Source organism: Cygnus olor, chromosome 15, assembly GCF_009769625.2.
Source record: "Cygnus olor isolate bCygOlo1 chromosome 15, bCygOlo1.pri.v2, whole genome shotgun sequence".
NCBI lineage: Eukaryota > Metazoa > Chordata > Aves > Anseriformes > Anatidae > Cygnus > Cygnus olor.
This window is the reverse complement of record NC_049183.1, coordinates 16,033,722-16,057,184: the sequence shown is the minus strand read 5'-3', so window position 1 is coordinate 16,057,184 and position 23,463 is coordinate 16,033,722. Positions and strand designations below refer to the sequence as shown.

Genomic DNA, 23,463 nt, shown 5'->3' with positions numbered 1-23,463 from the left:
GCATACAATCAAGGCACTACTGGAAACAGTAATTAAGAGGCAGCCAACTGCTAATTGCACTTCAGAGGTGGGGCAGCGCCATGGCTCCTCCTGTTTCGGAGCTGGGGCCATGCCGGCGGCTCCCCGCAGCGCCGACCCGCGCCAGCCTGGCCAAGGGCCTGGCTCTCCCATGCTTGGGCTCTTCAAAGCAAATCCTGCAGCTACAGCCAAGGTGGAAAGCTTCGCAGGAAGCCCGGAGCGAAGGAAGGCGTCGTATGTCAAGCAGTGATGAGGTGCAAAGAGGAACCTGTCACGAGCAGCACAAAGGGATGGTAAATATCTTCCCCCGAACTCCCTGGGCTTTTCCGCAGGCTGTCAGAGCTGGATATGTCAGGTCCTTAACTGACCGCCTCCAGCGAACTGCAAAACCAACCCTCCGGCCGGCTGCTCGGAAGCGATCGCACAGGCTGTGAACAGCGGTGTTAAAAATCCAGAACTTTTAAAAACAAATTAAACATAATCCGGAGGCTGAAGTAACTTGGTTTTATGGACTCCATAAACTACTGTATGGGGTTTGCAAAACTTGCCTGACTCCACAAACTTCTTCTGGGGTTTCGGCTTCTGGTTTCTCATCCTTTCCGCAGCTCTGCGGGACTCAAAGCCAAGCAGCGAACATCCTTCTGCAGGCTCCGGCAGCTCCGAGCAGGATGGCCAGCTTTCCCAAGGATGACAGCTGACACTAAGTACACAGCTCACAGTTTTCAAACAAACGTTCAGCCACTCCAAAGGAGATTTACTTCCACGCTTACGCATGTATTTGCATGCTTAAACCTAAACAGCCTTGCTTGAAAATGTTTGCTGCTGTGCATGTTACTTGTGTTCCTGCTGTTTTCAACATGCGTCATCCCCAGATCTCAGAGGGTTTTTTTTTTCTCCTTTCTGCTCTTTATCTTAATTCCACTCTTAAGCAGGATGTGGGACTGCTTCCCAAAGAGCAGTTTGCACTGGGAGGCTGTGTGAATGCCTTGGTCTTGCTAAGGGAAGGATTTGTGGTCCCAGTCCTGAGCATCTGACTCAGGCTCATGGCAGGGAGGGGATCAGCACCTCCGCTGACCGGCGCAAGAGACCCACGGAGCTAATTACTGCTAATCAGCTGCTGTGGACAGATGCCTCTGCACGCACGCACTCCACCAGCCCCCTGCTCACAGGAGCACTTTGGGGAACCCTCCAGCGAAATTAAAAAAAACAAAACAGATGCGAACGAGCCTGTGTTACTTCCTCTTCCTCCTCCTCCCCAGGCTGCTCCCATACATCACCGTCACTCAGCACGCGGCCGGTGTCCGCTGACAGACGGCGCTGGCATGTGACGGTGTCTCTCAGCACCAGCACGGCCAGCACTTGCCCACGATGCACGAGCATTTATGCCCTTTCCCTGTTTGTTTTTAAACCTGAGAACACTTTGTATTTTAAGGCCTTGGGGGTATTCCTGCCCAGGAAACAAACGGCCTTTCTCTCATCTCAGAAATGCTTCTCTCTGCAGGCACAGCCTTCGCTGGGTGACCTGGACTTCTCTGCTGCTGGAGCCCTCCTGAAATGCAGTAAGGTTTACACCAGCAGCTCCCCTTCAAACGTCTGCACCCTCATTTAATGCTGTGCATCGTTGCTGGCTGAAGTTTTAACCTTTGCTATCGTCTTGCTGAGGGATAAGCATACCTAATGCAGATTAAATGAAATTCCAGCACACAAAAACTAGCAGGGTAAATATAAAACCATAGCCAAAGAGTGATGGTTATGTCATCACTGAGGAATCTAAAAGGCGCCTAAATGAAAATACCACAAAGAAAGAAAACAGAGAAGTTTGGGGCAGGGGGGAGAGGAGAGAGGGAAGAGCACCCGGAGAGGACATGAGAACAAAGAGAAAAGCCTGCCACAGCCTGAGATGGGGCTGCCTCCCGCCCCTGCTGTAAGCCCCAGATTTGTAAAATCCCACCTACGTTCTCCCGGTCACACGACCGAGATTTTGCAGAAAAGGCTACAAGACACTAAAGAATTACATTTACAAGTTTTCCCCCTATTCCTTCTCAATGTATAGCTGCCACCTGCCTGCTGATACCATGTGAGGATGCTACATCTTCATGCAGGCAGGCAAGCAGCAAAAGTGTTTGCCGGGTCCCCTGGGGTGTCCCCAGGGGACTGAGGGTCCCAGTGGCCGGCAGAGTGACCCTGCAGGACATGGGCACACTGTGGGGCAAATTCTGCCCCGTACAGAGCAGCAAACCCCCACTGTGCCACCATGCCTGGGGACAGGTGCAGTCCATGCGCCTTCTCAATATCTTCAGCTCTGTTATTGCTGAGAAACAATTAAAAAGCCTCACATAAAATTTCCAAGAGTTTCATTACACTAGCAGCAGACATCCTTTAGGAATACATTTTTTTTTCAACATAATTAACTTAGCTGAGGCTTCAAATATCCATCCCCCCACCCCAAGCACATTGTAAATTCACATAAATTGTTTTTCCTGGTTCAGGGGACACACACGTCTCAGGACACATAAAGGCACGAACCTGGAAGGCAGCGAACCACATCAACCAGTCCAGGCGGTAGTGGTAGGGGGTTATGAAGCACGGGCGCCTCTTCAAGTCCCCGGGCTTGCACTTGAAGTCGTACTCCTCCCAGACAGCGGCGGGGTCGTTGGGGTCCGGGCTGGACGTACCCTGAAGGATGACTTCTGTTCTCTCCTTGGTAATGCTGTGGGACACGACATCAGACTGTTATTTGTCTCAAGTCACGTAAAATGCTGGCTCACGAGTGTCAGCACAGCCACTGGGGCCTCGTGGTACAGTTGGATGCTGATGGGTCCAGCAACAGAGAAGTTGTCTGTCTGGCCGCCTTTTATCTTTCCAGCAGCAAATTACATGGAAAAGTCCATCTTTCACATCTTTCCCTCATTCCTCTCTATCATGCTGCACTTGTGCCAGGCCAAGGAGGGACTGCAGCCCAGAAAGATGATTCTTACTGAAATTGCTGGGCCTGTCTTTCTCGATCTCATCTTTCTCAAGAAAGAGAGAGAATACAACAAGCATTTCCCACGTCCCAGACAAGCATCTTCACCCTGGGCCAATCTGTCTCTTTGTACCAGGTTTCTGAAGAAAATCTTTCTCCTGTTACTCTGATGACTCCCATGATAAATGAGCTCTCTGACTACAAACTCCTCGTCATATGAAAAACTGGAGATGAAGGATGGTCACTAAGTGCATCCCCGTCTTCTCCATCCTGGCTGCAAGAGGTCTCCTTGTTACTCAGCAAGAGCAGGAGGTACTGCGTGAGCCACTGCAAATCAAGCCAAGAAAAGTAGAAAAGGAAAGCAAAACAAGCTCCCTGTACCTGGTAGGTGTTTAGAAACTGGGTTATAAAGCATCCCAGCCTTACAGCAGGTCACGCGTATTTCCTTTGCTGCTTGGTTGACATTCTCTGCACAGCAAGGTGGCAGAGCAGCAGTGATGGCAAACTCCAGGCCATGGACAGCCCACGTGAAACCACAACTGTCAGGTTTTCAATGGCCTGTCAGGGATGCTCCTCTGCCCAGGAGGACTGCTTTCCGTAACGAACACATAACAGCATAACTCTGCCTATCCACGCTGTCCTGCTCCCAACACCCTTTTAATTTTTTACAGCTTTGGTCCTTCCTCCCTCAGCCCAAAAAAAATGAAAGTTTGGACACACTTGGGCTCCACCTTCTCCCCCGATGGCTTCCAGCGATAGATGCTTACAAGCAAGGAATGCTGTACATCTCGGCTTATAATTGTTACCTACGTTTAATAGATTTCTGGATTCTCCAGCCAAGTTCCATATTATATGCTGGGCTGAGTTATGAGCCGTGGCCAGCTGCCCAATGGTTAGAAACACACTGTAAATCAGGGACACCAAATTACTAATAAAAGTACGTTCCTACTGTGTGATTCAAAATATGTCAAGTTTCACATAATCGTATATTCATTATAAGCTGCAATCCTCTTTTTATTGGTTTACATAGGCTGGAATTACAAACATATTACAGCAGCATTTCATCACATGCTCTTTAGGTTCTGGTAACTGTTGAAACAGAAACCATGGACTGAAGAAGAAAAAGAACAACAACCCAAAGAAAACAATCTCCTGTAGCTTCACCATCCAGCCTTCAAAGAGGTTCAGGGGTTATTACTTCTTGTCTCAGAAAAGGAGAAACGTCAGTTTTTCTCACAACATTTTTAGTGTTGATTATTTTTTATATTTTTCCCCCTTTTTTTTTTTCCTATAGAAATGCCTGCTATTTGAAAAACTGGGGAAAACCTCATACTAACTTGATGTGCTGCAGGTGTGCTCTGTACCTCCCGTGCTCGCAGTGAGACCCTCCCATTCCAGCAGCCGACCTGCACCCCTGGAAGACCCCAACTGCTGCTGCTCCTCCTGCGGGGCCTTGTCCTGAGCCCGCTAACCCCAGCGAAGCCCTCAGGGTCCTCCTGGGGACCACCCCGTGGCCCTACATGGGATTTTCTGAGCGGCCGGCAGCAGCCAGACCACTGTTGGGCCTGTCCTCTCCATCTGTCTTGTTCTTTTTGTGAGTCCATTTATACTTCAGTCTCCACAGCTTCCTGTAGCGATGAATTCCCCAAGTCACTTGTTGGAAAAAGTACTTCCTTTTGTTGGCCTTAAATCTGCTACCCAATAGCTTATGTGAATATTTACATGAGGGAGAGCAAATGTGTGCACGGGAAGAGAAGTGCACCATAAATAAAGTGGGCTGGTGATGGTGAAGACTATCCACTGGATGAACTCTCTTACGGATATTTTCATCCTGCTATTACATTTGCTCCATCAATATAATGAGCTCACCGAAAGGAGCTCAAAGAAAACAAATTGTAATTTAATGGGAAAGAAACCTGCTCCTTTTTCTCCTTCTCCCTCATAAACAGATATTCCAAGTCTACTGGTTACTGGAAAGATTTCTGTTTAGCTTTAAGGCTATCAGATCATCCCACACACTGCTGACAGCAGAGAGCTGTACAACGTTCTGTTAAAATGGAAGTACCTCCCAAAAGCTCCGTAGGTGTTTACTATCCTGAGAGGGTTGAAGGAGGTGTTCATGACTTGTCTGGAGCTGAGCAGGTTCAGGACAACAGGGACGCTGAGGTAAGCGATCAGGAGCCCGAAGGAGATGTTCACCACTTGGCGGATGCAGCGGCCTGTTCGGGACACAAAGGCAGACCAAAGGAATGTGACTTTGCTGCCAGCAGCCAGCTCTGCTCCCTCACCCCTGGGGGGCACAGCCGGACCCCCCCCCGGGCCGGCCGGGACCCTGCTGGGTGCTCGCAGCTGCTCGGCTCCGAGCCTGGGGCTGGCGAACGCCCCCCGTAATCGAGCAGAGCTTGCCGAGGGCCATGCGCTATCACTCGAGAGATCTGCCTTTCTCTAAATAGTCTGAGAAAGGGCTAAAAGGAAAAATGTCTAAAATGTAAGATTAATCATCGCTTCAGCGTGGGGGAAAAAACCCAGCTGGCACTCGCACCTTGCTCACAGTCGCCCTCCTGGTCCCCAGCGTGCGTGGGCTGCCTCCGGCTCGCCCCGGCTTCGCTCCCGCACGTGGCCGCCCCGGGCTCTTGCCACCCAGACTCGTTTCCTGCATTTTCCTCCCTGTCACTCAGTGGCTCCATTCAAACCTCCCTGCTTCCTCTGCAAAGCTCTGTTACTTATCGCTTATGTATGAGATGTGTTACTTCACCAGCGCTCTGGTATTCGGTTTGTAGGAGCAGCGCAGGACTCACGTGGCATTTCAGTCTGGAGAGAAACCCGCTGCAATCAGACAAATAAGCACAAGTGACCTCTGAAGGGCTCCCATGCTTATGGCCGTTTTTAATTTGTTTAACATTAACAGCCAAAGGATCAGATTCAAAGCAATAGCATGTAGCTTTCCCCTTATCTCTGCAGGAGAGGGATGTTTATTTGAACCCCTCTCAGAAGCTATTAATAATTGTTTAGTCTGAGAACATTTCTGGAGAACCGTTTGGTTTGGAATGGAGCTCGCCGAGATACCTCCCCTCGCCCCCTGCGCTGCTGCAGGGCTGCTGCGAAAGCGGGACGAGGCGGCCGGGCAGCGATTTGTCTTTGAGATGAAGCTTCCAGCCTGCAAGGAGCAGGCTCGGACAGAGAGCACGGCACGACAAAGGCAGTGCCAGTGGCTCCACGGGTCACAGTTTATGGCTGTGCATGGACTGCTCGTCCTTCACCCCCTGCAGCCATGGTAGCCCTGACCGAACGGTGCGCAGGATCCGGCCCCAAAAGCATCAGCACCTCCCGGTCCTGACATGCCCGCTGTGGTGTGGTGATTGCCATCACGCCTTGGGGTGACAACTACTTGGTCAGAGAAAAAAAGGGTTTAATACAGGAAAAAATACTACAGTGAGGATGGAGCAAGACTTGGAGAAGGAGCATGAGACATGAGCCAAGGGGATCTGGATGGAGCAGCATGGAGCTGAGCACTAGCGGTGGGAATTAGAGGTCTCAGTGGGAATTACGTGCACATACTTCGAGGATGTGGCCAGATCCTTATAAAATCAGGTCATGAGCAGGGCATGACTGGGTACCCTCCTGTCTTCTGCTCTTGTGACCCAGGGGTGAGTGCTCCTCTAAGCCTCTTGCCACACAGAGCATCAGTGCCAGCTCAACAGCCTCTACTTTGCTAGCAGAAAAAATATGCAGAAATCCAAATTCACCCGGAATATTACAGATAACTCTACCCTTTACTTAGAGATTCCCCCTTCTTTTAAAATCCCAGGACAGGGACACATTTACACTTCAGAGCAGTGGTAACTATGGATGGCTCTCCTTGCTTGGGGCAGCACTGGCTCATTACGGTTTTCTGGAGAACACTACAGAAAAGGAGCAAGTTCCTCGAAAAAAAGATCTATCCCCCCCCATGGTGACTCACTGAGTGACATAGCACAGAAGCAACCTTTGGCTTCTCCTCCAAAAAGCACGGTGCAACTTGAGTGTTGTTTGGGACTGGATTTAAAAATACAGTTGGTAGGAAAGCTGTAGGCTCTCACAGCAAAGCTACCAGAATGGGAAAGCTGTTCAAGATTTCTAGCAAAATACATAAGATAGGACACAGAGAAAGCTTAATGAAATTGCATTAGCCTTGCTGGAAGTAACCCCTCTGGTTAATACGCTGTATTTCTTAGTAGATGAGAAAGGACTAGAGACAGATGCTCTATCTTGCTGACATTTTTCACTCTTCTGACAGATGTTTAGCATATTTAAAAATGAGCATCTGTGATTGTTGTTGATATTATAGGCAATTTGTTGCTTATATGCGGTTTATAAAAATACTACAAATACAACTCTACATCTGTTACACAGCCCCATGAAAAATATCCCAATGTTGCTTGTGCAGGCAATCTTCTGGAACCAGGCTGTTTGAAAACTCTCTTCCGAGCGGAACATCAGCCACATTAATCCCCTCTGTGAAGTTACAAACTCCCTTGTGTTTGCTTCTCCGTGTTCGTGGTATGAACAGGAGTTCACCTCCACCCTGTTTTTGGGAACTCCCTCCCCCTGTGGCAGTGCCCACGCAACCGCTCCGCTCGGCTTCTCCAAGCAGGATGCTGAGCGGGGATGGCCACCTCCCCAGCAGCCAGCTCTCTCTTCCCCTTGGTGCAAGAGTTATTGGCTCCCCAATAGATCAATAACCAATTTTGCTCTTTCTGGAAGTCTGGCTTCATGTGGAGTTACTTAAACAGAGCCCTAATGCCTGTGGGCTCTAGGGGCAGGAGGGCAAATTGGCCAGAGGGTCACCATGCCACTGGGGAGAGAGGAGTGCTGAGAGTGAGCAAACACGAGACCTGCTTCTGCATCCAACTTCTGACATGAAACCCTTGCCCCAAACCACACTGCGTGTTTCATCCTCGACTTTAAATAGTCAAAATAAAAATAAGAAAAAAAAAAACCCACAAGCTAAATTGTGCAATTCTACATTGCTTAGTTAGGGCTGGAGTTTGATGCTCACTGGGGCGAGTGCAAGGAACCCTGATTCCTGTGAGCAGAGAAGTCAGGATTTCTGCTGCACGTCCTTCGAAGGCACCGTACCTGCACTGAGGACGTGCCCTCTAGTGGCAATGTCACCGCAGACCTTTATAAACCAGCTCCTGGTTTTGCACTCATTTGTCATCAGCTCAAGATTCAGACACCCTTCAAACTGCAGAGGAGACCACGCAGGGGCAAAATTATCTCCCTCCCCATCCATGTTTTCTCCAGAAGGAGAAGATGAAAGCTTTTGAGATAAACACACTGAATACGCCTTTCTGCAGCTTTTTCTCCCTCCAGAAACAACTCACCGTATCCCAGGGGAGGCTGCTCGCCGGCTGCCTGCCTGGCCTGCATCTGCACCACCCGGTCTTTCACCCCTCCTCGCCTGGAGCTGAAGAGGAATCCCAGGCTGAGGTCGTCAAAGCAAGCGATGCTGGGCACGATGGTCAGCCAGTTGAGGAAGCTCAGGTTTCCGCTGATTATCAGAAGCACCTACACAGGAAAGAAGGAAGCAGAGGGTGTTAAAGTTGCCAGCTGCCCGAAGCTGGGAGGAGACTCCACAGCTCCCACCTCTGCGGGCTTTGCTGAATGAAACCCCTTTAAAAACAGCTTAAGAAAAACTCGGGCGGTCCCTGGCCCAGCATCCATGCAGCCACATTTGAGCAGCCCTGGATGATGCGCTGCCCAGCAGGCCCCCAAAATCCAAAGCAGCACACGTGAGCTCTGCTCTGGTCCACAGGCTGCAGCCTGCTCCCCACCCCGGCCCTGCGGGTGTTTCTTTGCCAGGGAAACCCAAAGGCTGCTGTCCTGCAAGCACATTGCGATGGGAATGCAGTGCAAGGTGACCCCTGGCAGTTGGCTTCAGGACGTGGGGATCCAGAGGGGTCTCACGATGCAACGCCCCGGCGGAGCTCCCACCTCCTGCCTCAAACCTGCCCACGCGACAGCAAGGGCTCAAGGCTGTGACAAAGGAAATGTTGATGGTATTTTAAACCAGAGCACATCGTCAGCTGATTTTCCATGACTGTAACACTGACGGCAAACCCTGTCCCTCCCTGCCCAGGCTACGGGCCCAAAAACACTCCCCAGCGGGACAAGACGAGCCCAAGCGCAGTGCTTCCGGGGACTGCGCGGGGCCCCAGGGGCATGGCCCCCCTCCTGATGATGCCCATCTATCTACAGACTCAACACTTCTGAAACCCTTCAGGAGGAAATACTGGAACTTCTAATTGAGGACCAGCATTAAATATAAAGTACGTTTTTTTTTTTTTTTTTTTTTTTAAGAGGCATTTTTATTTTAACTTTTATTGCCCATTTATGAGAATGTTCTGCATGCATAAGGCAGAAAAAGCGGAAAAATCTGCGAGTCTTTGGAAGAGTCTCCATAAATATTTGTACAGAGCAGGAAAGGCTTTTTGTAGACACACATTATTTTTTTCTCACTATCACAATGACTTGAAAAACAGAAGGAACCTTCTTGCACCCCAGTTCTCCAGCGAGTCCTAATGAGCACCACGCGGTCATGTTTGGGCACAGCCCGTTTAGCCTCGGCCATGAATCACATCTTCGCAGCATATGGCTTTGTTTTGCAGGTCTCCCCACGGTTGCATGATGTCACTTCCTTGCCATTTCCATACATCAGCCACGGCGAAGATGCAGCCGCACCTCTGCTCGAGGTACACCCCGATCCCCTGCCAGAGCCTTTCACTGCGCCTCCATATGAAACGGAACGCCCAGAACAATTTCTGCTTCTTGCAAGCATCGTTTTCAATTTCTGCCCCCACTGCAGGCTCCCTGCTGGCCCTGCAGAGGCACGGCAGGGCAAAGGGAGGAGGACAGAAGGGCTGGGAACCGTGATACCTCCCGCATCACGGCCCTTCCCTGTGCCCACTGACAACAACCGACGTGTCGGGAGCTGCGAGGGGCCGCGCTCGGCCACGCTCCTGCACGCCGAGCCACAAAGGAGCTACAAACGCCTCTCGGTCAAACCCTGCTGTCCTTGTCTGCATCTGAAAGGATTCATGAAAAGGTGCAAAACCTTGCACAGATGCTTTTCCTGCTGCACAAGCCCAGTAGCATGCACTAAAGAAGTGCTACAGGAGCCAGCGTGGTATGGAGCAGGCAGAGGGCACCTGCACCTCGGCTGCTGCCCCCACAGCCCTGCTGGCGACAGCGATATTCCCGTGGGAAGCTTCCCCGCCAGCGCGAGCGAGTGGAGCAGGGTTTGGATCACACATTATTTGGCTTTTGACTCACGTGTGAGCGAGGGACGTGGCGCTGGTGGGACCCCCCGGCACCCATCTCCTCTCGCAGCGTTTTCGGGTGCTGCCCTTACTGCCGGGGGCTTGGCTCCCATCCTGGGCAGCTCTGCCGGAGCCTCATTCTCTAGAGGGCTATGAACATTTTTCTGTTTGTTCTAGCCTAAATTTATTCAAGCCCAGCCTATAGCTTTTTTTTTTTTTTAAAGTTGTTTTTTGCAGTTCGTAGATGCCCCCGTTTAATCTCTGCAGCTACATCCCTTCTCCACCTTCACGCTTTCAAGCCAGCCGGCCAGCTCCTGCCTCCGCTCACAGAGGACTTCATTGTCTGCTTATCCCAGCAACCATGCCCTGAACCTGAACAAGGTCCAATCAATCTTTCTGGGTGCTGACAAGAACTGCACAGAGGACATCAGATGAGTCTCACCGGGAACTCCTACGGCGGTACTAACATTCCCTTTCCCAACCAGAACTATTCCTCCCGCTGCGTGCTAACCCCGCGTTTATCTGCTCCACCGGGGTGTCACGTTGGTAGTTGCCAGCACCCTGCAAGCAGCCTGTGTGCACAATTTCCCCCTACACACACACAATTTCCCCAAACTGACACATAATGCAGGATTTTCTGCTCCCAAGCCAGGAGCATCACCCCACGTGCTGCACAGCCCCGTCCCATCCCGCCTGCCCCACTAACCTTTGAGGCCAACCCAAACTGAGGATGCTGAGAACTGACTGACCCAAAAACTCTCTGCTTTGCTTGCGAACACAAACCACATGGTTTTTAACCTAGGGCAGCCACAGCATTTAATCGTTCCACGTTTCACACGAAGAGGGACCGCTGCCAGCTCAGCCCTGCGGACACCACGACTCGCACCAGATGCAGAACGGACGCCATGAGCTCGCTTCAATGCCAGCACCACAGCACCAAGCCCACCCCAGGTGGTCACCACGAAGCCACATCTGGTGTGTCCCAGGGCTGCCTGCCTCGAGCCACCGCGGTGCTCGGAAAGGAGCGTCCTGTGAGCGATTCATCACGCTGGCATCGGTCGGTATACGGGAATCCGCGCACACAAAGACAAAACAAGGAAAGAAAAGCATCTGATGCCTGTTCAGGACTATTTTAGTTTTGAGACTGATTTGGATTCTTGTCCCATTAGTCACATTACTTAGGATTTAGCCCTGGTTCTGCTAATTAACTAGCTGTTCCTCAGACATATTAAAACAAAATGGAAGAAAATAGGAAAGAAAAGAAAGTGGTCTCACCATCTTACTCATAAAAAACGAAGATATAAAGCTGACTTAATGTATTACACTTTGAAAAATAATGCTCTGATGTAATAGTCAGTTATTTTTCAGACTTCAGACCGACAAATGAGAACTTCCCCCACCTTCCAGCTGGGTTGAAAGCTGCAACCTTGATTGGTACTACTTTTACTCTATTTAAAGAACACTTCTCCATACATGCAGCTGAACTTCATCCTCCTGCAAACAGACCTGAGTCTGCCTTCTCTAACACAGCCCCCCGCCATGAACACCAAAAAGCTACATCCCAGGCATAGAGGAAACCCCACCAAACCTTGCAGGTTTAACCTCCTCCTCTGGTAAGGCAGTGAAAGCTCAGACAGCCCTCGCAGAGATGAACCCTGATGTACTAGGGCTCGTTGGGGAGCAAGGGCTCTGTGCAGGAGACCTCCACCTCACTTCGTAAGCAGGACAATTTAGCTGTCAAGGGCTCTGGGGTATTACCCAGGGATTGTTTTAGGATTTTGCTATACTCACATACACGATGAGGCTCTGTTGCAGTACGGACCGGTGTCACCTGGACTTGCTAAATCAAGTGGTAAGAGACAGTTCTTGTTCTGAAGAAACTTAAATTTAAACACGCAAGACAAAGTTAGATCGAAATTAGGATTTAATACAGCTGTGTTACAGGCGGAGAATGGAAGAATTCTGGCACCTAGTTCTTACTTCAACAACGCTCTCTGGGGACATTGCCTTAAAGAAACTAACCCAAGATCACCTAAGGACTCTTGCAGAAGGGCCTGAAATAGGACCCGAATCTCTCAATTACAAACCCAGTGTCTTAATTACAAGTCCCCTCAAAATACCTGCATGCCCAAAGGCCAGTCCCCAGAGTTTCCCTATGGTTTATCCCAGTGTGCACTCACCCAGCGTGCACTTTTCTTCCTTCAGAAAGGCTCTTTTTTATGTGCGTGGTGTCCCGCTGGGGCCCTCCTCATGAAAATAAAAGGCAGTCTCCCAAAATACTATTCCACAACCCAAATATCAATAACATGCACAGTTTCGGTCTGAGCAGTGTTCTATTAAAAAGATGTACACTTTCTCGTTAAAAACGACAACAAATAAATGTTAAAAACATGTCATTTACCTCCCTCTGAGATTGGCTTTTTTTAATTTATTTTTTATTTTTTTAAAATACGGTGATTTGCAAATTATAATTTTCAAAAACCTGGTAGGACGCTTTGGTAGCAGATTCACATAATCCTAAAAAAAAAAATAGAGATCTGACCAATTAAAGTAAGTAACAAAAGTCCTGCTATTATTTAGTAAAAACAAAAATAAACTAACTTATTTACCCTGAGTTGGATAATTATCCAGAATTACGAGGGGGAAGAAAGTATTTAAATCTGAATTACATACACATGTTAGGTCCTCAAACATAACATGTTGTACTCAAAGGAGTAAATACGCTTTGCGTTCCCCCTTTGACCCGTATGTGGTTTAGCTTTTAGTTCAATGCATGTTAATCAGCCTGTATTCATTAACACACTTCTCACTTAGCCACTTTGTTAGGAAACCCTGATGCTTTCCTGATTTGATTTGCCTTGCACAATTGCAGTAATATTAAGAAAATAGTTCTCCACTTTGCCACTTCTGCGGAGGATCGTTTTACAGCTTTGTAAGGAGCGACTGGGTGGTCCATTAGAGGCTTTTTTCGGTAGTGATTCACCTCTCTTTATTGCTTGGAAGTCAGAAGCAAGATATCTTATTTCCACCAGCCCTTAAAATCAGGGGATTCAAAAATAACACAAATTTGGCGTTTTCTGGTCTGTGGGTGGAATCATGAACCTGACACATTTTTAACTTCAGTTATTCCAGCCGAGGCTCGATGCTCACGCTGGCCACTGTGGCTGCTGAGCAGGCACCAGGCCGCGAACTGACACACGGCTTGATGTTATCCCCTGCCCGACGGGGGGATGAACACTGTGAATCCTCGAGCTTTGCAAAAACAAACCTCAAAGGAACTCCCGCTTCAAAGTCAATTAACAGGAAAACGGACAATTCTCCAGGCATGCTGACGGCTGCCTGTCCCAGCAGATGGTTTCTCAGCCATTTCTGCAAGAGGCCCGCGGTATTTGGCATTTAGCTGGCAGTGAGACCAAAACTTTGTCAGCTGACCGACCGGGGCTGGTGGATCCTCTGTGATTCAAACTCGTATTGAAGGCGCTCAGCTCCTGCCCTGGTACGTGAAGAGCAGTCACGCCTAGCACCGGCGTGCGCTGATCTGGGTTTCGTCCCCCAAATTCCCAAGGTCTTACTTCCCTCATGTGCAGAGTGGGTTTGTGGGCGCTGGACCTCCTCCGCACCCACCTCTGGGGACAAGGACACCGAAGACCTCTAGGAGCTGGTGCTGCTGGGCTGCCGGGGCACGGGAAGCATCTGCTCCTTCCCCATCACCCACATGCAATCGAGAGGTTGTTGCACTCATCTCACACTAATTTCAGCCCTTGCACCGTGCAAAGTGCCACGATCACAACCCAGCAGGACCATCCCCACCTCTCCGCGGCTGATGGGCTGCACCCTGCCTAGCTCAGCCCTCATTTCTGTTTACTAAGTGTCTTTCTCTTGCTGGACAATATTTAAATGCACAATTATAACAAACAGATGGTATCAACCCCTGTGGTGATTTTTAAAAATTTTTTTATTAAAGCACAGTATTAATCATGGTAATTGGGTAGGAACTTTAAGGTTATAAAACTACAGCATGTCTAATGAGCGAGCTCCTTATAGGAGGAACTGAGGTTTTTAATCTAATAATGTCAGTTTTATGGATTATGACTGGAGTTTTATGAAGTGTGATATGAAATACTGTGGATTCATGGCTCTCACTGGATTAATTTGGAAAAGTAGTTTTCCTGGTTCTAGGCCCAAAAACAATTATTCCTTACATTTCTGTCCCCTGCACTGTTACCAAACCCCTCTGTCAGAAAATGGGCACCTACACCCATAACTTTTTTACAGGTTAGACTTCTTTGTTTGGCTGGTTTTTATTTTTGAAATCACAGATTGTTACAAACATACAGTAGGTACGAGAAGCTCATATTCTCTGTAGCAGACTGTATATTTGTCCAGAAAGAACAACAACAACGGGCTGTAAACTGTTCAGGTCGGGGCTGGAGCTCGCAGGCTCCGTCAGAGCACTGGGACATGGCCACCACGTGGCACTGGAGCACTCTGATGCTAAGCAATTGGCAAGGAAGAGCAAAAACTGGAGTGCCCAGAAGAAGAAGAAGATCTTTAGAAGGAAAACAGAATCATAGGGCTGGAAGAGACCTAAGGAAGTCTTTTCTGCTGCCCCAGGACAGGGCTGCCTGTGTCCAGGCCATGATAGGGTTGACCAACCTCTTCCTAGAAGCCCTGCTTAGCGATGGATCCAGGTCCCCATCCTTCCCAAGGCTACCTGCTCCAGTGCTTCACCATCTTTACCATTTAGAAGTTATTCCTGATATCTAGCCTGACTTCCTTGACAATATGTAATCCCATTACTCATCCTCTACTCACTCGGTTCTCGTCTATCTGCAATAGCCTTCACTTATGTGAAAAGTATCCTCTAGTCCACCGCCTCTTTCTCCTTCCTGTAATGTTCTCTTTTGGATGGAATGATCTCGGCTGGTCCAACCTTGCCCTGTGATCCCACCCTCTGGATCCCTGGTTATTTTCATTGTTCGCTGGACCTTCTCCAGCTGGGACATGTCCATCCTGAAGGGAATGCCCAAAACCAAGCCATAGCTTTTAGCTGCAGCCAGCGACAGTGAGCATGAAGGGCTTATATACTCAGAGCACAAAGAATTTATATAGTCCGGTAGGAGCACCCTTTCTGCAACGGTGCAGCCCTGCCAACTCAATCACATTGCCATTCACAGACCCAGACCCTTCTGTGGATTTGGCACCTAGATATCACAGCCCACCCCACTACCTGGGGAAAAAAATTAGTGCCAGCGCTTTGCACTTGTACCTTCTGCTTCGTGTTCAACCTTCTCCCTCTGCATCTCCAGTTTGTCAAGATCACTCTGAATTCTAACCATGTGCTCCAACACACCGCCATTTCCCTCCACCTGAGTGTGTTCTTCTCATTAAATATTAGACATCATTAATGAAACCCTAAATACCACCAGAGAGATCCCGTGGAGGTCCCCTTGATAAATCCTTCCCCCTGTCAGTGAGCCATTGGTAGCGGCTGAATAGAGTTTCCACCCAGTTTTGTACACTGGACAGTATTTCCTACTTCTCAGACACTGCTTTCTTGGGTTGTTTATGAGATTTTATGTGAAACAGTTTCAAAAGCCTCAGTAAAAGCATATGTTATTTATCCTCTATTCATGTGCCTTGTTTTGTCAGTGAAGGAAAGAAGACTGCTTTTACACAGTCTGTTCTTGGCAAAACCACGATGGCTGCAGCTATCCCTTTGTTTTTTGGAGGTATTAAAAAATGGCCTGTCTCATCATTTTCTTCCAGCACAGGCTCTGTAATCTCCTGGCTCTTCTTTATTCTCTCTTTAGAGGACAGGTACTGTATTAGCCCTTCTCCATCCTTTCATTACCTCACCTATGTTCTACTAATTCTCAAAGATAATCACTAATGCTGACAAGATTTCAACAGCTAGCTCTTTAACAGCCCTAGGATGGATTTCCTTAGGCTCAGATGATTTGAAAAGATCCAACTTTGCTAAGTACTCTCTAGCTCTCCCCTGGTTGTGGCTGAGGTCATTCTGCTTTGTTACTGGTCTTAATTATACCAACAGCCTCCTAAGATGTGACTTTTTAGTGCTGACTGTTATAAAAAAGGCACTAATCATTTCAAGATAAAACACAGAACCTATTTATCAACTCTGAAAAAAAAAAGGGATGCAGAAAAAAGTAAACCTCCTTCACTGCACACAGAATAAACAACCACTTACTCACTCTGTGCTGGTGAAAAGCAGGAGACCAAAGAGTGCTGCTCACCTCGGTGCTGTCGGTACTGCAGTACCCGGGTCCCACTTGGGTCTTCTCAGTGCAGGTCCCCGGAGGTACATGTGGGACCAGCTCAGCTGATGGGGACAGTGAAGACCCCTCCTCCTGCCGGACCTCCAAAACTCAAGAATGCTGATCAATGGACTTTGCATGTCACCAAAGAAAGAGGAAATTAGTCTTTGAAGATGGATTTAGTGGCTTTATGAAGGCGCCGATGAGAGGAGGTGACAGGCCACCACCGAGAAGGGGCGAGGGAGCTGCTGCATTCAGCAGGACCACCTGGTCCCCGTCCCCTTCACCCTGCACACATCCTGAGTACCCAGCAGCTACAGGAGGCTACCTGCAGGGGCCCCAGCTGCGAGAAGTGCCTGCACCAGGCGCACTTCCCATGGCCGAGCAAAGTCACTTTGAGCCGCTCAGTTCCCTGGGGGAACTAGAGAAAGTGGGAGCTTGGAAACGACCCAGCGAGGCCACAGCGCTGAGCAGAGGGGGACAAACTGTTGGTGCAGGTGACAGGAAGAGAAAGGGAGATTTGCCATCACCCACCTACATGCGTTTGCCCAGTCCCCCAGCATCACTCCTTGCTCCTCCGACAGCTTGCTCTCCTGGTTTCACTGGGGGAAGACAGCAACTGGGCTCGGTGAACAGCGGAGGGTGGCACGCAAGTGCCACTGGAATTGATAGCACGAGTGCGTTGGGAACACTTCATCGCCCACAGCCTCTGTGCCATCTGTGCCTGGGACAGATTTTTTTTAAAGAAAACGCCAGCTTTCCCTGAACGGGTGTAGGTTGCTTTGGGTTTGGTTAAACAGTTAACTCCGCTCTTCTGAGACCTGCGGCCCCACCGCCAGAGAATCTCCTGCTCCTACGGCAAGCTGAAATTCACAACATCAAAAGCTGGTCCTTCCTGTAAGAGATAGGAAGGACAAGCCTCAAAAGCCAAATTTGATTTTAATGTGCCTCCAGTTACTTGCGTACCATGAAAACATAGCCTCCCACAAAGAAAAACAGGCTATCATTCCCCCATCTGGTTTCAGTTTGAAAAATACTTATATATGTAGTTTTTCCCAAAAGTTATTGTAGGCACGGGCAAAAAATTCCCATTAAATGACAACAGCGAGAACATTTAATTTTCCCCTATTATTAATTTAATCTCATTAACTTCTTGACTCAGTATTTGCACGAGGATTTAATCTCTGCTTTGCAGAGCTATTTAGTGCAGAAAAAATATATAGGAAAATAATTACCCCTGTCCACTTGCTCTGTTTTATACAGCAGATAAAATAGCTTTGTGAATCCCACAGAAATTCAGAAAGCTATTGGAAGTACCAGGAGAAAAAGGAGCAAAGCGAGTCGTGCCAGCCAGACCAGAAAGAGGAACAAGGCTTGACTTCAGTTTACTTTTGGACAGGCGGTGAATTAGGTGATCTCAGCCTAATCCACATTACGAAACACAGCCCACGTGCATTTCTGTTTGTTCTTTAAACACAACCTGCTTCTGCTTTCCCAGCAGAGAGAAGCCAAGGAGGAAATGGGAGCGCGAGCAAGGGCAGGCTGAGCGCGGGCCCCTCTCCGGCTCGCAGCTCCGCGGCGGGCACACTGCGCCCTCACGGCACGCAGCACACGCGTCTCGTTTCTCTGCCTAGAAATCCTGACAGCCAAGACATAACATGAGTCAATGTTTTGGTTGATTTTTTTTTCTTTCCTCCCCCAAGCACAGGGCTCAAATGGCCTCAGAACACTTCCTAGGCTTCACGCGGAGCTGCCTCCCTTTCTCCATCCCTTACCTGTTATGGCCACACCTGATCTCAGGACACCCGGGCACTCCTCGGAGAGCTCGGCCATAAATTCTGTCAGCCCTGGCTTTCCAAAGTCACCCAGCTCACTGGGAATATTGTGGAGTCAGGAAATATCCCAAATGTGGTATCCAAAACATGACTTCATATGCACAGGCTGAGTATTTCCTTCCCACAAGATGATAGGAGAGAACCCACATATTATTACCACATTTAATACAGAAATAAGAAAATAATAAACCCTGCGATGTGCCTCGCACAGCTACGTACACACACCGAGCACCTCCGGTTAGTGAGTGGTCACTCTGCCATAACCAAAGCTATGCAAATGATTCATTTAGAGCCAGAGGAGTTAGCTAGAATTCAAAGTGTTTTATAATTCACATGCAACATTCAGATTTTTATTTTTCTGAGTTGCTACGACTGGGGACTCGAACAACTAAATTACAAAAGACCAATATTTATCCCTAAAAAAACAGAGGTCAGTATTTATATTTCTAAATATTTAACAGTTAGAGACTCTGCTGAAATGTATCATAGAAATATTGAGGAATAAAGTAAGTATAGATGCACAAATACAGTCATGCAGCAATCTTGACCAAAACTGGTCCATGAACTGGGTCAGATTTTGACACGTTACAAATTGCACTGTAAGGGTTTTGCAGTCTCACTCTAAGCGCCTGGTCTAAAGTTACAAACAGAATTGTGCTACAGCAATTGGGAGCCCAACAATTTCCATTCCTGCTATATACACGACATTTGTTCTTGATCTAAATGTGAGGCAATATGTTTCAATCCATATTCACTTTTAATTTGTAGCTACACGAACCACCTACCATAGTTCCCACGGATTATGGGACTTGACTGCGGAGCATTTCTATGGAGAAGCACAACTTCCCGATTTTCAATGAAAAATATTGCAAAGAGAGGCAAGAGAGTGCGAGAGGAGTGACTGTGTTTATACACACCCCTGGGCCTTCCAGCAGCCTCACACCCAGCACGACGCTGCGACGGGAGAGAAACCCGGAGCCGAAGGGGTTAAACCGACTTTCTTTCATTATCATGTAGCACAAGAACTCGTAGCAAGTATTTCTGTTCTAGGAAATCTTATACATTTAACTCAATTACCGAAGAATTGTGTGTGAATTTAGGATCAGTTGCTTGCTTTGGGTCTGAAACACAACCTGACTCCTGTCCTGCCCCCTCGGAGCTGAGATGTCTCCGAATTACTGACTTTGACACATTTACTCTGCTCCGCAGCTTTGTTATGTAAAGTACCTCTTGGTGTTGCTTGATCCGATGACGCTTTTGCTAGAGGCTGCAGTGTTCCCCGTTAATATATTACAGGCTAAATAACTGCCGAAGGAGTGTTTATGTAGAGTGTTGGAACAATATAAAATGAAAGAATAATTTTACAGAAGGAAGGAATTTTGCTACTCTGCTCTGAATTATCAACATCTTTCCATCCCTGACGGTAAAGTTACTTCCTAAAGGGAGAAGCTGTCACAACGATATCTAATGGCAAAAACATTTCAAGACCCCATTTTACTAAAGGCCAAAGAGCATTTCCACGGACCAGCAAATCTCAGTGAGCTTTTCAGCAGCATCCTACAAGCAGAGGACCGATTTCAGCTAATTTGTTCCTGATTTTTCTCTAACTTGCTCCAGAAAGCTGACTTGAGTGGCAGGACTCCTCCGTTGGCATGCTGTTATCGGCAGGTAAGACTGAGTCCTTTAGGTCTGGGGCAGAGGGTTCCACCATGGAGAACATTTCCATGAAAAGGAGGCTGCAAATGGATGGCTGAGACCCTCAGAGCTGGAGCTCTGCAGGAACCCAGGAACAGCCCGAGCTGCAACCAAACCCAGCCCTGCAGGCAGGTGATGCCCACGAGGCACCGGTCCAAAGCGCTAAGTGCTAGCTGAAGGCTTGGCACCACCAGTACGACCGTCCCGGGCAGGAGGAGGAAGAGGAGCATGAAGGGGCAGAGCTACCGGAGCGACCGACCCCGTTGGTTTGTCCCAGCATGAGGTCAGAACCTGGCCCTGCTTCAGCCCCGAGAAAACCGTATTAGCATGTAATTATGGGGCCTTGTGTGGACTTTGAAACAGGATGTAAAACCGAGTTCCTGATTACTCATGGTCATAAAAGCGACCGTGGAATTTTCTGCGGAGCCCGGCGAGGCGGGACGGGACGCAGGAGGTCTCAGCCCCGGCTGTGAGGCAGGTTGCCGCAGCGCTCGGCGGCACCGCGGGCAGGCGGCCGAGGAGCTGCGACGTTCCCCTGCCAGCACCGCAGCCCTCTGGTGCTTCGAGAGTGTTTGCACAATGCTCGAGGACCCATCCGCAAGACAATGGCGCTGTGGAAAACCAGAGCATTGTTACCACAAAGCACGCCTGGATTTCTTCACTCAGCGCGAGAGCAGCGCTCGTTCCGATTAGCTCATTTCATCAATAAAGTCAAACAGCACGTTAAAAAAGTTCTACATCTATTAATGGTCCAAGCGTTTCACTAACCAGCTCCGTCCCGCTCATTAAAAGTGCTTTTATAGCACATGCGGAGCTGAAGTCCAGCAGAAGTGCTCTGCTTCGGTGGTACCTCCAGATGGGTCGTGCTGGACGGAGACCCTCGGGCGGGCTCTGCCCTCCTCCGCAGGGAGTGCGGGTTGGAAAGATTTTTTCCCAGTCAGAATCTGAGGGTTTGTGAAAATACAACAGGGGACCGGCCTCCGAGCACCTTCCCCAGGAACCCTGATCCCATCCTGGCTGCTTAAAGATCAAAACATCATCACCCTGTGCTGCGCGCCGGGCAGGCAGTCAGGTGGAGACAGCCAGACACAAGGTAAAAGCAAGGAAGGCAAATAAGTTGAAAGCAGCTGACTGTAAAAATTGATAGAAATAGTTTTCTCACTAGTGCTGCAGTAAGGTATTCTCAGAGCGCAACAGCAGAAGTGTTTAATGAAGAGCTCTCGCCTGTTTTTGTTAGCAGCCAGCATCTGGTTTGTAATATCGAAAGCCACTTTCTTACTAACATGTGATTGAAGAACGCATCCGTGAAAAATCGTTTCATCGCTTCCTTTCAAGCTGGTTTCAAATTTGAGCTAGACACCTAGTAAATAGCATGACAGCTTTAAAAGAAATAATACTAAATATAACCATGCCTTTTGGATAGCGCTAGCTGGACTGGGCTATACTTGCCTAGTCAAGTTGTTCTGGGAGCGCTTTGCTGCAGGTTTTTATTTTTCCTCTCTGCTGAGGTCTGCTACATACTCGGATATTAAGACATCATAAGAAAAATTCCAACACGGCAATTAATCACTGACTGTCATAGTTTTCCATAAGGTGCAAATTTAAGGTCATAAAACTGTCAAAAAACTAAGGAGTTACACGGGCTGCTCGCGCCGCTGGCTGGATGCACTTCTGGGAACGGCTGCAGACAAATACCGGCGGTGCACCAGTAGCACAGCCCGTCCCTGTTCCCAGGACAAACCTCCGGCCGTGTCCCCACCGCAGGACGATGTGGGGTAGCCGTTATGTGCCATGCAAGGCTCGGTGGGAGTCCGCTGGGCACCTCGTCTGCAGCCTGCCAGCCACACGGACGATGCCTTCAGTAAGCCACGGGGCGCGTGGCACGTCTCTGAGGACAGGGAGCCAGGAGGGAATTTCATTCCAACAATTTAAGATGGTGCCATGACGTGGGAAGCCCTCAGAAGAGGAAATACAGCCTGTTTGTTGGGAGACTACGCATCCTCATGAACCAAGGGACCTTAGGTCATTATTGCAGTCAGCTCCATGTGGTGATGCTTTGAATTCAACTGTGTGCAACGACAAAGTAGAAGGTCACTTACTAAGTGACGGCCCTTTGGCCTGGTACAGTACCAGGGATCAAGAATCCAGGACTTGGCATCCATAGCACACTTGTCTTTCCCAGAAGCTACAGGGGTTTTGGGGATGGCAGGTTTCAGAGGATGGAGACCTGTGCACACCTTCGGGGGGGAGTTCCTATCAGCTTCAACAGGACCCAGATACTGCAAGAACGAACCCACACCAGTGGTGTAACTCCTGAGCTGGCCAAACCACAGACATCACTTCATTTGCCATTCCCGCTTAAGAGCAAACATTATCACCTAATATTAAAATACAGGAAAAAAGATTATTCAGCAAAAGCACTTTTCAGTCCAGCAGAAACAATTCTTACTTGAGCTCTATCCTGTTTTAATAGCAATCTGGGATAGGCTGTCAATAGGCAGAGATCCATAACTTTTTCACAAATTACATGGCGCAGTCCAGAGCTCCGCTGTAACAGATGCTAGATGATTATTTAATCATCAGTGATAGAGTAGAACAGCATTAAAAGGAGAAAGTGAGAGTCCCTTTTCCAGAATCTCCTTTTCACTGCTAATTAGGACATTCCTCACAGAGATGTGTGGCTTCAAAATTCCCTTCGCAAGAAATGATCCGAATTAAACCAGGCTCTCTCAAATCCTGGATCAGTCTGAAGTCACATGGAACTGTTTATATTCCTTGATTGAAGGAATGCTAAAATACTTCTGGCAAAAATACTTCAATTCCCCTTCCACATGCAGTCACTGCAGACTCCTTTGAAATTCACTTTTTTTCTACAATATTCAGATGAATCTAACAATTGCAAAAATAAGAGCAAGCCCCATTAGAGAAGGAGAACACATGAGAACAATTTATTGCGATAGAGAACTTCTGCTTAGCATCTATCCAGGTCTTGGTAAAATTTGGATCAAATTGGTATTGAAGACAGAGTACGGGGAAAACAATGTTCTTTGGAACAAACGGGGATGGGCGGGCTGAGTACCTCGAATCTCAGACAGTCCTGGCACACAGAAATGGGATCCGTGTTACGGATCCCTTTCAAAACAATTCAAATCCAAGGTTCTGGTTTGACCAATTGTGGAGACATAGCAGCCAGCTGCAAAAGCTGGATCAGGACTCCACTCCCCAAAGTCACTGGTATTTCAGTCCCATTCGATTCAAACTCATCTTTTCCTTTTAAAGCTAAAAGTAAAGAACATGACCACATCCGCAGGCATACCGAAAATGCAAGGAAAAAGTCAAGGGGATGTCACATCTGATCAGCCTGACACTAT

The 23,463-nt window shown here is 48.5% G+C and overlaps 1 protein-coding gene across 1 annotated transcript in view; it reads right to left on the bottom strand.

Moving 5' to 3' along the window:
- Positions 1 to 23,463, bottom strand: part of LMF1 (lipase maturation factor 1) — a 184,066-nt gene that overhangs the window by 18,286 nt on the left and 142,317 nt on the right. Inside the window, exons 5-7 of the mRNA XM_040574410.1 lie at positions 8,350 to 8,533; positions 5,049 to 5,202; positions 2,545 to 2,728 (exon numbers count right to left, since the gene is read on the bottom strand). Coding sequence (XP_040430344.1) covers positions 2,545 to 2,728; positions 5,049 to 5,202; positions 8,350 to 8,533 — 522 coding nt within the window. The remainder of the gene's footprint in view (positions 1 to 2,544; positions 2,729 to 5,048; positions 5,203 to 8,349; positions 8,534 to 23,463) is intronic.